Consider the following 17,428-nt stretch of genomic DNA (forward strand, 5'->3'; position numbering starts at 1 on the left):
CTGTCTCTGTTTCCATTGTTTCCCCATCTATTTGCCATGAAGTGATGGGACCAGATGCTATGATCTTAGTTTTTTAAATGTTGAGTTTTAAGCCAGCTTTTGCACTTTCCTCTTTCACCTTCATCAGCAGGCTCTTTAGTTTCTCTTCACTTTCTGCCATAAGAGTGGTGTCATCTACATACCTGAAGTTATTGCTGTTTCCCCCCGGCAATCTTGAATCCAGCTTGTGCTTCTACCAGCCCAGCATTTCACATGAGGTACTCTGAATATATGTTAAATAAGCAGTGTGGCAATATACAGCCTTGACATACTCCTTTCCCAGTTTTCAACCAGTCTGTTGTTCCATGTCTAGTTCAGGCTTTTGCTTCTTGACCTGCTACGGGTTTCTCAAAAGATAGGTAAGGTGGTCTGGTATTCCCATCTCTTGAAGAATTTTCCAGTTTGTTGTAATCCACACAGTCAAAGGCCTTAGCATAGTCATTGAAGCAAAAGTAGATGTTTTTCCTGGAATTTTCTTGCTTTTTCTGTGATTCAGCAGATGTTAGCAATTTGATCTCTGGTTCTTCTGCTTAAACATCTGGTTCTGGTTCTAAATTCAGCTTAAACATCTAGAAGTTCTCCATTCACTTACTGTTGAACCCTCGCTTGAAGGATTTTGAGCATTACTTTACTAGTGTGTGAGATGAGTGCAATTGTGCGTTAGTTTGAACATTGTTTGGCATTGCCTTTCTTTGGAATTGGAATGAAAGCTGACCTTTTCCAGTCCTGTGGCCACTGCTGAGTTTTCCAAATTTGCTGGCATATTGAGTGCTGCACTTTGATAGCATCATCTTTTAGGATTTGAAACAGCTCAACTAGAGTTCCATCACCTCCAGTAGCTTTGTTTGTAGTGGTGCTTCCTAATGCCTACTTGACTTTGCACTCCAGGCTGTCTGGTTCGAGGTGAGCGATCAGACCATCTTGGTTATCTGGGTTATAAAGATCTTTTTTGTATAGTTTTTCTGTGTATTCTTGCTACCTCTTCTTAATATCTTCTGCTTCTGTTAGGTCCATACCATTTCTGCCCTTTATTGTGCCCATCTTTGCATGAAATGTTTCTTTAGTCTCTCTGATTTTCTTGAATAGATCTCTCATCTTCCCATTTTATTTTTTCCTCTATGTCTTCACATTGTTCACTTAGGAAGGCTTTCTTATTTCTCCTTGCTCCTCATTCAGATTGGTATATCTTTCCTTTTCTCCTTTGCCTTTCACTTCTCTTCTTTTCCCAGCTATTTGTAAGGCTCTTCAGATAACCATTTTGCCTTTTTTGCATTTCTTTTTCTTGGGGATGGTTTTGATCACCATCTCTTGCACAGTGTTATGAGCCTCCATGCACAGTTCTTAAGGCACTCTGTCTACCAGATTTAATGCCTTGAACCTGTTTGTCATTTCCACTATATAATTGTAAGGGATTTGATTTCGGTCATAGGTGAAGGACCTAGTGGCTTTCCCTACTTTATTCAAGTCTCAGTTTTGCAATAAGTTCATGATTTGAGCCACAGTCAGCTCCCAGTCTTGTTTTTGCTGACTGTTACAGAGCTGCTCCATCTTCGGCTGCAAAGAATATAATCAGTCTGATTCTGGTGTTGACCATCTGGTGACGTCCATGTGTATAGTCTTCTGTTGTGTTGTTGGAAGAGGATGTTTGCTATGACCAGTGTGTTCTCTTGGCAACACTCTCTTAGCCTTTGCCCTGCTTCATTTTATACTCCCAAGGCCAAACTTTCCTGTTACTCCAGGATCTCTTTACTTCCTACTTTTGCATTCCAATTTCCACATGATGAAAAGGACATCTGTTTTTGGTGTTAGTTCTAGAAGTTGACCTATCTTTGAAAGGTGACTCCTAAAGGTTTCCAGTTTCTTGAAGACAGAAAACGCGCTTTTTCATATGCTTTCAATGTACTTTGGTAATGTGATATCATCCTGGTTGAAACTTTCTAAAATGGTCAAGTCAATAATTAAATACCAAGCTGTTCATGTTGTAATGTTTCAGTGGCTTTCTCTACTTGAGTCTTACTAGTAAGTCCTTTGATGTTCTAGGAAACTATGGATTTATTCCAGAAACAACAGAAATGATGACAATTTTCTGTGTTTGAGATTTCAGTGGGTACATTTATATAATTTATAGCTTTTCTTTTATAAAGGTACAGAGTAATACTACTCATAGCTGTACTTGCTGTTAAGCTGAGGTCTGAGTCTTAGGTGGCTAAAGACCTGCATGTTCAAAAGTATGCAGCCACCATCCCTCCCAGGTATCATCAGTCTTCAGGACTGTTGTCTTCTACTTTAGCATTTATCTTTTTAGTTGCTGTTATTGTTTTCCTTGCCCTGTAGCAGTTGATCTGTCTTCTTTGAGAACACATTTAAGACAGGACAGCCAAAGAATAACTATTGTGACATTAGTTAATGAAAAGCAGTTCACATAGATTTTCCTAACTGGTAAATGAGATGCCTAAAACTTCTAGATATAGAGCTTTATAAAGATTTATCTTTGTTTTATCTCATCCCAGGGAGGTACAGGCCCTCTTACAAGGTGAAAAACTGGATCTCAGCAAAGAGATTGCTGGAAAGGCAAGTTCTCCACTGTGCTTGCACCCTCCTTGAGGATGAAATATAACTCACCAGACTTAGGATTGATAGAAAGTTATCTACAAATGCTTGGTTTTTTACTTCAGACCACTATAGTAAATGCTTGTTAGTGACTTTCACTTTGCTGAGTGACTTAAGTCTCACAGATGTTACATTGAGGAAATTGTCATATATTACAAAATTTAGTATTATTTGTTTCTGGTAAAAGCAGGTCCAGAAGGGCTCCTCCTCTTTTTTTGTATTTTGATGGTTAAAGTTTGCAAAACGAGGCCTGACTTGTAGTATTTACATCTCATCTCAAATGATAAGGGATAAAATATAAATCATAGAATCTAAGTACCTTTTTCTATAAAATCTGAATTGATTAGCAATTAAATTGTTCATTACCTAAATAGGAGACCTTGGGCTTTTGAAACATGCTGGCAATCTGCCCACTTCACTTCTGTTTTCACCAGTGAATTTCTTTTATCACTATTGGTCAGCATCAGAATTGCAGTCAGGTATAAAAGATGAAAAGTGAATATAGCTGATTAATGAAGAGTGAGTATAAATTTTATAATGCAGTGAGATTTAATGAATAATGCTATGAAAGGCCAGATGATAGAAAACAACTATGTTTATCTAAAATTTGTCATTGATATAAAAACTTTCTAATGAAAAGAAATGACAGTTTTTTAAATTTATTTCCACAGTGTTCAAAGAGTTACTTAGTAGGACTGAACAAGAGAAATCTGGTGTTCCTCATATTCCCAAAATTGCTGAAAAAAAAAGTAATCGCCACTCAATCCAGGATGTACCAGGAGATCTTGAACAGACATCACAGGAGAAAGGAAATAAGAAAATAAAAGCAAATACTGTTTCAGGTGGAAGAAACAAAATCAGGAAAATTTTGGATAAAACACGATTTAGTATCTTGCCTCCAAAACTGTTTAGGTAGGTAATGACAATCTCTGTAATGTAGGCATATTCCTATTGACTATAAAGTTTTTTATGGAAAAAGGGAAGTTGGGTCACTTTTAGTTTTTATACAGCTATTGCATCATGCAATCTATAAGCAATCCATAAATAATTAAGAATAAGTTCTAAATGTCTCATTACTTCCATGAAGTTATCATTGTTAGATTATATAGTCTTCCATTAACCTTGATCTGAATTTTAGAAAAGATTGTTCATTTTATTTTATGAAATCTCTTTTTTTGTATACATTTGGTCCACTGTCAGTCCTGTGATCTGCAAATTTGGACATCTTCAAACTTGAGACATATTCACTGATATTATTTTTTTGTGTGTCTTTCAAATCTTTCTTTTATTGCACTATTTATTCCCTCTTGAATTCTAAAGCTAACCTTTTAAATCAAATCTATTTCTGTTTTCAAAACAAAATATCACCAAATCTGAGTAGAACCTCAGGATTTTAAATGCAGATTAAATCCTTAAAATACTGATAAAATGAATCCAGTGTCATGACTGGGAATTACTGTAATACATATTATATCTGTGTATATTTTATAGTGTCCACTTTCTAAAGTAATCAGAAAAGTTAAAATCAAATAAAGTACTTAGCACATAGTAGTCACTCAATATTTGCTGAAGTAAGACAATGAATCAGTGAAAGGAAAGAAAGCGTATTCAAAGAAAATACTGAGTTTGGCTCTTGAGAGTACCTTGTACTGTGCCAGGTGATAATTACAGAGCTGTAAAGAGGTAGTCCCTGCCTTTAGGGGATTCATAGCAGGAACCTTTTATTCTTCACACATTTATTATAAACTAGGCACAATATCCAGAGATAGAAATAGTGAAAGTAGAACGAGTTTTTTACCCTTGTAAGACCTCGTCATCTAAAACGGAAAATGAGCAAGTGGTCCATTACAGGGTGGTAATTATTTTGATACGTACAAAGGCAGAAACAAGCTTGGCAGATTTGGGTAGACTGTGTTTCTCAGTGCATACCTAATGATGAAGCATTATAGATAGGTTAGTGAATGACTGAATATTATGCTAAAGATATGGACTTCATGTCATAATAGGGGGCCATCAAAGACATGTGATGTGGTAAGATTTACTCTTTGAAGATCTTTTAGCTGTGGTAGTGATTTGGGGTTGACAGTGCAACACAGTATAGCAATAACAGCAAGATTAATTAGGAACGAGGTGAATGTCAGCTCTTATCTTTTACTTAAAAATGTTTAAGAATTTTCTGATCAGAAAATGCTTCATCAGTTTTTATTTTCAACTCTGGGAAACACATTTATTCTTCATTTAATTTGGAGCTCACAGAAAATTGAAACATCCTGAGCTGTGTTCATAATGTTTCTTGTTTTTATAAAATTTATTAGTCATTCTTTTTTGAGTGACTGTTCTCCTTGAGGCTTTAAAAAAATCATAACTTTAGCAAAATTATTTTAATATGAGCATACTGTAGTATGATAGCAGCATGAGAAACACTTTTATATAAGACTAAACTTTTTCTCACAAATGAGATTTCAATAACGAAATTATTAGAGGGACCAGCTCACACTGAAGAGATTGGAGACAGTTTGGGATGACCAGAAGTCTGCATGAACACACTGAGGAAAAGGAAAAGGAATGGAAGGTCAGAAGGGAGAAGAATTCACACAGGGCGTTCCTCAGGAGTAATGCCCAGAGTTCCATTTCCAGAAGCCCTTGGGGTGTTTGATCTGGAAAACATGTATTTCCTGTAACAGAGTCTCATTTTGAGCACTTCGTGGCATAGTTGTGACATGTGTCATCAAAAGCCAGAGAACACCATGATTGCAATTAGTTTGTCACGTTTCACCCAGCTATATTCAGTTGTCAGGCATCTAAATCAATATCTCATCTCTATAGTGTTTCCTTCAGGAAGTGGGAATTGGTTACTCCAGTTGGTGTCTATCTTTGCCTACAGCAGGAGGCATGGAAATTGAGTTGGCTGGGAGCAGTCTTTTGAGTGTGTTCAAGCACTGTTTGTTTATATTAGGACCCCTCCAAAATGAAAGATCTAGTAAAAATTATTTTACTTAAACTCAGAGGGATTTTTGTTGTTAGTCAGCAAGCTTTTATTGAGTCTCTCCCTTGTGGCAGCAGAAGTTTGTTGGCTGTGAATAAAATATGAATGAAATGCTGCCTTTCGGGAGTTAACATTAAACGGATCATCTCTTCTAAACATAATGCTAATAATTTCAACTGTAAAAATACCCCCCAAAAAACCAGATTATTTTGGTAGCAATCATAACAGTTTTCTACTGGACCCTATTTTGCAGGGAAAATGAATTTGTTTTAGATTAGATACTTTGCATTTTTGAAAATATATGTCATATTTCTTGGTACTTAATCATTAGATGAATTCAGACAACCTCTTTTGCTACACACACATGCACACACGGAGATGAGTAGAAGTTCAGTAGGCACAGAACACGAATGAGATGTTCTGCATCAGTAATAATCAAGAATAGGGAATTTGCTGGTGGTCCAGTGGTTAGGACTCAGCGCTTTCACAGCCCTGAGACTCCAGGCCCTGGTTCAACCCCATATCAGGGAACTAAGATCCCACAAACTGCACAGCAAGGCCAAAAAATTAAAATGATCATCGTCATCATTAGTTGTTCTTTATCCATAGTATAATAAAATTGCAAAATTTTCGGGAGATGTCCAGCTACAAGAAACTGGTTAAATTAAATTGTGCTATTTACTGTGAAATGACTAGAAGGAAAAAGGTTGATTATAGTTTTCTCTAAGTAGCTTTATAGGTAAATTTTCCATTTCTTGCTTGCTTCCTTGTTTTTTGTATTTAAATTTTTTTTTTGGTTTGAATATTTATTTTTTAATTAGGAAGAATTTTTCATGAGTTTAATTCCACAGTTTCCAGTATGGCTTCTCTGTGTCTGGACTTTCTGGAATGGGCACTTGGCTCTGGCTTTTGCAGCACGAGAGTTGTCATAGAAATACTGTAAGAGAGAATGTCCACATCTGTAAGAGGAGTAAGGATACTGAATATAAGGAAGGAGTGAGTAGTTGAGATAAGACTCAGTAATTCCCCAAATACCTAACCATGACATTTTAAAATGAAAGAATGCTCCTAAAAATTACAGGTGGAAAAAAAGTCTTAACTGATTTTGAATAATATCCTCAAATTAAGACATAGCAATGTGAATTTTCTTGGCCTGAAAATCAGGAAGTCTGATCTCCTATTATTTTTTTAATTATAGCTTTTATTTTGTTTTCTTTAATCACGGATTGCCCAATCAAGTATCTAATTGATTGTAACAGTCCCGGAAGTAGATTGCTTTGTTTGGTTATTAGAAATTATTTTTTTCCTCTCCATTTATTGTTAGCTTTCGTTCTGTGTTTGTTTTTAATATTGGTATTATTTTTGTTTGCAAACTGTTGATGTTTATGCAGCCTTTTTGGTTTCATACTCTGAAACTAAAATATAATTTTAAGTAAATTCAGTATCAAGAATTACTGAGGAGTTTTTCAAAACTATCTTGTTTCTGTTACTGCATCATCTTCTCAGGAGACTGTTTTGGTAAGAAATGACATGTTTGCAAATAGGCATTATTAATTCAGCTTCCAAACAAGCATGGATATTTTGCCAATTAGATACTGTTTCATGTCATAGCATGGGTTGTACATAACATTAGTATAGTTTTCATTTGTATATGCCTTCACCTTAGTTACCATGAATTTGTTACCAGCTTTACTTTATTATAGCTTTTCCATGTCATATCTATTGCTTATTAAAAAGCAAAAGTAATGTTCAATAACATCAGTAAGAGAGAAAAAGACTTTTAGTATTTCATGTACTTCTTAGTCTCTGTAGTAAATTCTAGTTTATTGCAAAAGTGAAAAAAAAGTGAAGTCGCTCAGTCGTACCTGACTCTTAGCGACCCCATGGACTACAGCCTACCAGGCTCCTCCATCCATGGGATTTTCCAGGCAAGAGTACTGGAGTGGGTTGCCATTGCCTTCTCTGAGTTTATTGCAAGTGACAGCCAATTCCCGAAATAGTAAATTGTAACTTTTTAATATTGTTAAAATTGTTTAGACTTTGATTATTAGTAGAAACAGCTAATCTTTTTAACAGTTTGCTTCCTTGGATTTAGTTAACCTGACTATGTCCAAGAACTGGCAGGTTATTTTCAGAAATCAAAGACTTGTATATTTTAAAATTCTTTATTATTTATGTAATGTGAATTGTAGGGCTTCCCTGGGCTTAGTGGTAAAGAATCCACTCGCCAATGCAGGACACATGGGTTCGATTCCTGAATTGGGAAGATCCCCTGGAGAAGGAAATAGCCACCCACTCCAGTATTCTTGCTTGGAAAAGCCCATGGACAGAGGAGCCTGGGGGCAGCCTGCAGTCCATGGGGTTGCAAAAGAGTTGGACACGACCTAGCAACTAAACAACAACAGCAGCAAATGTGAATTGTTGCCGAAATATTTAAACAAAACTATAAAATGTGTGCGAAAGCCCCACCCCCCCGTATTTTCTCTTATCATGAGCTATTTAGCTCTGATCTTTAGGGATATACCCCTAATTATAAGGAACCAACTTAGCAGAAATAAAAATTTCTTATCAAATAAGAAATTTGATTCCCTTTGCCTTATCATAAGATTAGACTGCATTCTTTCCCCCCAGGAAAGCATTTCCTCTCTCTGTAGTGCCTTTAACTGTTATGCACATACTACCCCCTCTGTTTTTCATTTTGAATTAAGTAAAATCCTTTCTAGATATGTATTGTTCTATTTTCATTTCAGTAAAAGTGCTACTATCTTCTAAAAAGTAGGAATCCTATTTTTCTCTGTGCCAAAATGTTCACCTACATTACTTTATTTAATCTTTGCCATAGTCCTAGGGGATCAGTAGTATTATTCACAATTTTAGATGAGGTAACCAAGAAACAAAGAAATTTCCCTGAGGTCACACAGCTAATAACCTAGGTCTGTTTGACATAGCTTGCTCTTGAAATACTTAACTGCTTTTTTCCGTGTTCTCATGCTTCTCCCTGACTTCTCTTTGTCTTATCCTGGCTCTCTTCCTTTGCTGGCTACTAACAGTCCTTTAGCTGTTTATTTAGCAATCCTCTAAATTCCATCTTGCATAGTTTTCTAATCTGTCTAAGTCCTATTTTTAACTCCTAACATATCTAGGAAGTACCCTATATTATTCAGATCTTAATCCATCCCAAGATCATAGGTAAGTATTCTGTGATAATTATTTGTATATGTAGCAAATACTGGGTAGAATGCTACACTGAAAAAAAATATATAGAGATGGCAATTAATATTAACCTAAAACATTGATTTTAACCAGTGTTTAGAAATAAGTAGTATTTTGGTTGGTGATGTTAATGGAATCTACTTTTCACTACTGTCCTGTGTTTGTATAGAACTGTTTTTCTTACCCTGTGTTTTATAGAATTTGAGGGGTATCTAAACTTTAAGTAACAGGGTTATGTTCGGTTTTATTTTTTCTCTTGGTTTTAGAATTGCCTGTTTAACAGCTCTGAAATATTTTAAAGGAAGGGTATTTGCTTAACATGGCCATTTAATGAATGTTACTTGTTTTTGAAACCTTTAAAGGGAATTAACTTTCAATGGCTGGCTTCCTGCTTTGGTTTTGATCGTGTCATCTAGGGAACAGCCAAGTAATTAGACCTGAGAGATCACACAAGAAATAATGCACCCTTAGAATAAGCTAGAGCCTGTGAAACTCTTCGTTTCTCTCTCTCGGTCGCCTTTTCTCTTCTGCTTTCGGTTTGTCACATATACCGCCACTGTCCTTTGCTGCTGTTCTCTGTGTCATCTTCCTGTTTTCTCTTCTCTGTACTTGGTGACTGAAGCGGTTCCCAGGTTACTCATATGTTTGAAGACCTATCTTACTTTGTCACTTGAGCCTAGCCCCCTTGTTTTCTACAACCTGCCATATTTTTGTCTTGGGTTCAGACCAGCTCTTTCCTTTGCCTCAAAGGTTGCCAAGCTTTTCCTTCGAAAGGAAGAACCTTGCAGTGGTGTGGCTGTGCATTGTTGGATACATATCTTAGTGTCTAATGAAGCTGGCAAATCTCAAGAACTTCCTATTCAGGTTCATTTTCTCTACCAAAACCAGCAGAAACTAAATACGAAATAGAAGCATTTCTGTGTCATGTAGATCCCACCTTTGAAAAACACAGGAGTTAATTATGTAAAATCTATAGTTGGCCCTGCTCACCTGTGGTTCTTCACATCTGTGGATTCAACCAGCCAGGGACTGTGTAGTACTGTAATGTTGACTACCACTGAGAAATATCCGTGCATAAGTGGACCTGCTTAGTTCATACTTGGATTGTTCAGGGGTCAGCCATAATAGAATTATCTAGATGTATAAATAAAATTTTATTTGAGTATAATTATTAAAAGAAATTTAGTGTTGTTTTCAGTATTATACCTGTCTTGTTTTTTTAAATTGCTATACTATTTTATTTATTTATTTATTTATTATTTTTTTGTTGTTGTTGTTATATTGCTGCGTTTGGGGTGGCCTTTTTTTTTAAAATCACCACTTTGAATTGGTCCTGTTATGCCCTGTGCACAGAGAACAAAAATGTTTACTATTAAGGCTCCTCAAATACTTTAAAGTGATATGTGGCATTCTTTTGAAGTGATGGAGGCCTGAGCCAGTCACAGGATGACAGCATTGTGGGGACGAGACACTGCAGGCACAGTCTGGCCATAATGCCTATCCCTGGAACACTCTCGTCCAGCAGCCCCGACCTCCTCCAGCCTACCACCAGCATGCTGGATTTTTCTAATCCCTCAGGTAATTGTTGCTTATTTTAGATAGCCATATTTGTACTGAATAGATAAGTAGATGGTTGAGCCATGTGTAACAAATACTAGATTTGCTGGCAGCCCTCTTTTTTCACCTCCATATTTTGACTTAATGCAGAAACACTAAAAAGATGATGCCTTGTTCTCTAAACTAGAGTGATGGTACTTTCAGTATGAAAGAGAAGTACGTATCTTTTGGTAACCCTAATCCAAGCAGTGGATGAAAACAGGGATACTTCTTCTCAATCAAGAAACATGTTACCCAGAGTGTGGAAAGGAATAAAGCAAATTATTTTAATCTAACTTGTCTCACTTACCTTCCTCTGTGATGTACAGAAATGCGTTAACAGTTTTTTAGAAACACTGATTTTTCTCTCCACTACCTGCAACGTTTTTTTTACATCCAATATTGTTAAAGTACTGTAGCATCTTTTTCATTGGTGTTCAGACTTTCGGTGTGGGGCATCGAGTTTATTTTTCTGTATCTGTTTACGCTCAGAGGCAGAAATTGTCATCTAACTATGTAACCTAAAATTTCTTTATAAGGATGGAACATTCTGAAGATTTATTTATATATCTACTATTTGAATGGGTTTGAGATGGCTTTCAATAAAAGACGCATACAATTAAAAACTGAAGCATATATTTGATCCAAGGAGAGGAGGGAAAAAAGCACCTCCTCAAAGATGCATATAGTTATGATAAGCTTCAGTTTTGATGTTAAAGCTCTAACAGCTAGTGGGAAAAAGGAAGAATTCTGTTATTCTTCGAGAGATTCCTAGGCCCAATGATCTGTCTTTGATACATCCTACTCTCTACGTGACTACCAGCATCCTTTCTAGAGCAGCAGTCTCCAGCTTTTTCTACACCAGGGACTGGTTTCGTGGGAGACAGTTTTCCCGTAGACTAGGGGGCAGGGATGGTTATGGGATGATTCAAACACATTACATTGTTGTGCACTTTATTTCTGTTATTACATTAGCTCCACCCCAGAGCATCAGGCATTAGGTTCTGGAGGCTGAGGACCCCTGTTCTGGAATGAAGGTTTTAATGAGCTGTTACTTGACTTAGAAATGTCTAGTGATTTTTATTTGTTCTGGATTCAGTCGTGAGATGGAAACCACTCTATGTATTTGATCAGAAGTTAATATCAGATATTGTTACCAAATATAAAGTAAACTGTTTTACATAAAAAGGTAAGAAAGCAAGCACTAAAGTGTCACAGTGAGGAAGCTGCAAAGTGGATTCAGCTTCTGGTGCATGAAGGAAATGCCACCACCAGGGTGAAGGAGTATCGTTTGAGCGATACAGGAGCCACATACCCACACGTAAGAAAATAAGGCAGCAGGTCGCGTCCTTTAACCTTGCAGTCTACCTTCGGTGCTCCCTTTTGGCAAGAAAAAAATATGGTTTGCAGAGTCCCAGCCCCACTGTAGCAGGGTAGTTGTAGGTTTGGAGCCAAACACAGTAACTTAATAACAGTTGGTATCCAGTTTTTACAGGATAATTATAAACCCCTTTTCTAGCCTCCTGTTATACCATTCTCCAAACTGTTACTTCTCTGTCTCTCCTGAGTATGGGACGAACCTTCAGAACTCTCTTTCTGTGCGTATATTGTTTGCTACCTCTAGTGTTTTCTCCTTGCATATCCCAGGAAATTTTTATTATTCCTCAGTGCTGAGCCCAAGGGTTACCTCATCTGGGGATCTCATTGCTCTCTCCTTTTCTAGCACATTATCATTGTCTGTCTGACTTTGTCCCGTGGTAGTATGGGAATTTATTTCTGTGTCTGTGTGCGTATGTTCCAGATCAGTATTTCTTAAACTGCATTCACAAATAAAATTTTAAATACTACCAAAGCACAAATTAAATATTCATCTGTACTTTCATAAGACAAGTATTTAGGGATGTATGATTTATAACTTGATTGACTTACAGTTATAGATATACATTTGTATTTTTGCCACTGGTGTATTTAGAAGTGAGGCAGGGTGGGAGGTAAAGGATGGGTAGAGAGGAGAGAGAGAATTTGGGGATTTAGCTAGGGAAATGAAAGAGGTTGGAATTATTAAAATTTAGAAACTGTAAACCCCATGGCACTGAAGTTCTGATCTCTGAAGAGGATATACTGTTCAAGATTGATGGCATAATTCTTTCTTTGAGAACATGTTGAAAGTGTTGGAGATGCCCTTTTACTGTCTGTTCAGAGAAAGTCAGTCTGCAAAGCTCAGTCTGCAGCCTTTGTCCATATCAGCAATATGAATGAACACATATAAGAGGAATTTAACTTCAAATTATATTTTTAAATCTCCAGATGAGCAACTTTATTTAAAGCCTTCTGCAGTGCTGTTTATATTTACGGTGAATAAAATATTTATTACCAATTAATTCCAAATTCAGCTTGGTGAATCATAAATGACAGCACTGAATTTTAGTTTAGCTGTGTACATCACATATGTATATTGTAGTACATGTGTGACATCAGCCAAGTATGACTAACTTTTATCAGTCTACATCTCAGTTATGTTTTTGCTGCATATTTTAAATTGTTATTAGAAAGTAAGGACAAAGCTACAGAACTGTTTAATACTTTGCTTTTGTTTGCTGACTTTTTTATGGTTTTGCTTTGTTTTTGCTGCCTACAGCTGTTGGTTTGTACTGTAAGTATCTTGAAGACTTGGTATTTTCTTGCTTATGTTTGTGTGTAGTGTTTCACTATATGATTAAAAGTCAAATGATACAGAATTGAATGAAGTAGGCAGCAGAACTCCATACACTTCAAAGGTTGCCAGTGTAAACTGGCATATATTCTTTAAGCCATTTTCTTTGAATATATATGTCTTTTATACCCATTGACTCAGAGTAGACATGCTGTTCTGTAACTTGTAAAAAGTGTTTCAGAATTTTGGGGTTTAATGTGACATGAGGCCTAAAATAATTCAGAGTGTAGCTAAAAGGATTTGAAAACTGATTTTTTTTTTCTAAGTTTGCATATGGAACTTTTTGCTTACTCTTTTTCATTTAATAGCACAAACTTTTAATTTGACATCTTTAATACTCAGTAAACTTCATACTCATTTTGCATTGCAAGTCAGTTATTCTAACTAATTTTTAATTGTAAAGGACCATATATTACAGTTTTTATTTGCAGAGAAAGGATAAAATATAAAAGTCTCTGCTTTCCAGAATTAACAGTTGTTCATTTGCTTCTATATCCTTTCAGAAATTTCAGAGCACATAAAATGTATGTACTGTTTCTTTCACCCCAAATGATATAATTTCTTTTCCATTTAGCCCATTTCACCTAGTAATATATACCCTAAATGCCTTTCTGCAGCAGGATGTATTTTGCCACAATATCTTGAACATTCTGTTTAACCATTTCTGTTTTAGTGGATGTTTGCCTAAACCTCTGGGATTACATATCTTTACATGCTTTAGATTTACATTATTAATACACTTTGAATTTTGTCAAAAATCTTGTCATAAATTTCTTTCTTGTTATATAAGTATCTATGAAATATTATCTATTTTCTATCTATCTAAGTTCCTCCAGAACTTAAAATATTTGCTTTTTGATCCTTCATAGAACGAGTTTGCTAGTCCTTAATCCATATCATTATACTTGTACCTTGTGTTTGCTTTGTGAACTTTTTACTGTATGGATTGTCTTATTTACTTCATTATTGTGTCTTTCCTTGAACTACCACCTACTCTCTTGAATATAAGAAAATCTCTGCAAAACAGAGACTTTCTCCATCTCATTTGTTACTTTCACTTCATCATCTGGAACACTGATGATGTAACGGGTACTCCATAAATACTTGTACAGGGATTAACAGTTTAAAGCAGAATGAAGAGGTATTCCTTTGTTTTTTTGTTTTTCTTTTAATGGTCATCTTAAATATCTAAAAACTTCCAATTTTAGTACAATGTCAGGGTCAGACACTAAAAATAGAAGAACTTTTTAGGTATTTTAGATGATCTTTAAAAAAACACAGCAAAAGACTGCCTCTTCATTCTGCTTTAAGTTGTTAATCACTATACAAATATTTATGGAGTACCTGTTACATCATCAGCAGACTACAGTCAATGGGGTTGCAAAAGAGTCAGACACGACTTAGCAACTAAATAACAACAGGGTCAAAACATGTGTCCTTATCTCACTTTTAAATTTTACTTAACACTAGAAATTTTGCCTTGGGTTGAAAGTATGGATATATGTGAATTTCAGTTCTTGAATTCATTTACCTATTATGTAAGAATTTTAGTATGGAATATTAATCATAAGACTAATAAATGCTGTACTTCTCCAAGATTGTTTTTAAATGTCTGTTTTCCTTACAGGATTATATTTTTATGTGTATTGTAGCTTCATACCTAAAATTTGAAATGATTAGATCGTTTTTGTTCTTGATTCAACTTTATTCTAACTTCATATTTATCATTAACTAATCATTTAATGTTTGAGTGTCTGCCGTGTTTCAAATATTATGTTTAGCATTAATTATGGTGTCTTCCCACTAATACTTTTGTGAAGAAAATATATGTATTATACAGGTAGCAGTTCTAAAATGGAAAGAGAGATTTACCCCAACACTGATATCAGTGTGGAGATATTTTTTCCTCTAATGTGTCTCAAATTTTCAAGTTTGGTTTTCAAAATTGGCATTTATTATCTTGGCAAATTCACCGGGATTTGGGTTATGTAATATCCTTTGGGTAATTCCATTTGCAGATCTGTTCTAGAGCTATCCATTTATGATGCCTGAATCCTTCTTATATGACTATATGACAGTTTGTCCTTTGCATGTGGAACAAGTGGTTTTAACAGTGTGAATATAAGAGAATGTAACAGAATACAGTGTTTGGAAGGATGCACAAGGTTCCTTCCCTGATGCTGTAGTATGTTAGCAGCAAGAGAAGAAATGTGTGCAAACTCCCAATCTGTCTGTTTGAATAAATTTCTCTGAAGAAATTAATAAAAGGAATCAGAGCATCTCTTCATTCCCTCATGGTCAGCCAGCTTGGCTGGCAGATATCAACCCCTAAAAACCTAGTAAACAAATGGACCTCTAAGCCCTGGACAACTGAGACCTATTTTTGTGAAGAGGATAGGAACAATACAAATAATAAGTAGTTTTTTGACATCTTTTATTGGGTTAAAAGGGATAATGAAACTCTTGTCCAGTATCTTTCTTTTGGAAAACTGAAATTTCCAACTTCCTGCATTTTTTAGCCCAGAATAGAGAAGCAATCTCGTTAGCATGCCATAAGAGCCTACCTTATGCCTGTAGACTTAGAAACCTGATAATATCAGCAACATCTGAAGGACTGACTCATTTTCAGAGATGTATGAACAGGAGGCAAAGAGGTGTTTGGTGACTCAGATCTTTGCATACCTCAAAAAAAGGCAGTTTGGCGTGTATATCTTACAAAAGGGGCCTGAATAGATGAAGCATTGTGCTTCCAGTTTGACAGTAAACCCAGAACATTCAACATTTGTCAGCTAAGAATCCTTTTCCTGGAATTGTATTCACATGTATTCAGTTGACTCTTCCAATACTGGGGGTCAGTCTTTGTGTGGTAGCCTCACTGCGAACTTTATTCCATGAAATTATTTCCTCCCACATCTGTTTCATTACTTTTCTCTTTCATTTAGCTAGAATTATGCCTCTGGTGGTTTTGAGACAAATTTCTAATTTTTCTTTTCCTCTTAGATTTACAGTGTATACAGTGCTAAGAAGGTAATGCTACACAAACGATATACAGTGACCTGAGCCACCAAAATATCCCTAGTTCATCCCCATTACACACATGATACAAATATCCACAACAATTTTTCCTAATTAAAAATGGAAGAAATTTTTGTAATTTATTATCATGAAGAAATATTTTGCAGTTGTTTGTGTTGTAAAATCACTTTTCAATTTAATTATGTTAAAAATTAGCCCACTGTCATCATATGGGCTTATTGTTCAGGAAGCTTTGTTCTGAAAGCTTTAGCCAATGCCATATGAATAGAAAAAGCAATAACGTAGAGTAGGAAGGGGAAATATCATTATTTACATGTATGTACTGCATGAACATTTATTTTAAAGTAGGATTAATCTACTAATAGCAAACATCACAAACACTGAGATTTAACCACATGAATATTTTAAATGTTCCTGTGTTAAAATATATAAATATAAAATCTGAAAAGACATTGGCCACTTTATAGCAGATTCTATTGGCACCTAGTATAATTCGGTAGGAAAAACCATAAAGAATAACAAAAAATATTTTTAAAAAGGAATAATGTTTCATTAAACCAGTGAGTTTCACCATGAACCAAAGAAGTGAAATACAAAATAATGACACATTTTTGGAGGGAAGAAATGCATAGGGCTTTCAAAATGGGAAAAAAAAATCATAAACAGTTTTGATAAGAAGGTGACTAAAATTGCTGTCTTTATACCCTAGGATGATAAAACATTATAATGTTTTGAGAACAATTCAGAAGTATATTTCCAAAACCGTAACAGTATGCATGCCCTCTAACTCAACATTTCTCTTTGTTTTGGATTTTCCCTGAGGAAATAAATCAGATTGATTACAAAGATTTATCTACAGGGAGAGTTTGAGATGGAGGGAAATTATTTATCATAATTTACTTCTTATAAAGGAATATGATATGCAAGCTAAATGTTTATGATTAAGGATTTGATTCATTTCAAATTGTGAAATACAGATTGTGGAGTCCTATTCCTCCATAAAAAATTTTGTTGAAGAATATTTTATGACATAAAATGTTTCTAAAAAAGAAAATTTCATGGCTTTCAAATCATATGCATAGTATGGCTTTATTTTCTTTTTCTTGATGTTTTTCTGTGAACATACACTATTATTTTGACACCAGAAAAGGTACATTGATTTATTAATAAGTGCAGCTATGATTTCTTTTAACGTCCTTGAAAGAGAAATATATATTTAACTGTTTAGAGAGATC

The 17,428-nt window shown here is 35.3% G+C and overlaps 1 protein-coding gene across 5 annotated transcripts in view; it reads left to right on the plus strand.

Moving 5' to 3' along the window:
* RAPGEF6 (Rap guanine nucleotide exchange factor 6) overlaps positions 1-17,428 on the plus strand; it is a 208,947-nt gene that overhangs the window by 152,955 nt on the left and 38,564 nt on the right. For 4 of the 5 annotated variants that reach the window (XM_068979511.1, XM_068979509.1, XM_068979512.1 and 1 more), the window contains exons 16-17: positions 3,321-3,561; positions 10,269-10,426. In XM_068979511.1, the coding sequence (XP_068835612.1) occupies positions 3,321-3,561; positions 10,269-10,426 (399 nt within the window). Of the gene's footprint in view, positions 1-3,320; positions 3,562-10,268; positions 10,427-13,082; positions 13,098-17,428 lie in introns of all 5 variants that reach the window. The other variant, XM_068979513.1, reaches the window with a different exon arrangement.

The sequence above is a fragment of the Capricornis sumatraensis genome, chromosome 9, assembly GCF_032405125.1.
Source record: "Capricornis sumatraensis isolate serow.1 chromosome 9, serow.2, whole genome shotgun sequence".
NCBI classification, from domain to species: Eukaryota; Metazoa; Chordata; class Mammalia; order Artiodactyla; family Bovidae; genus Capricornis; species Capricornis sumatraensis.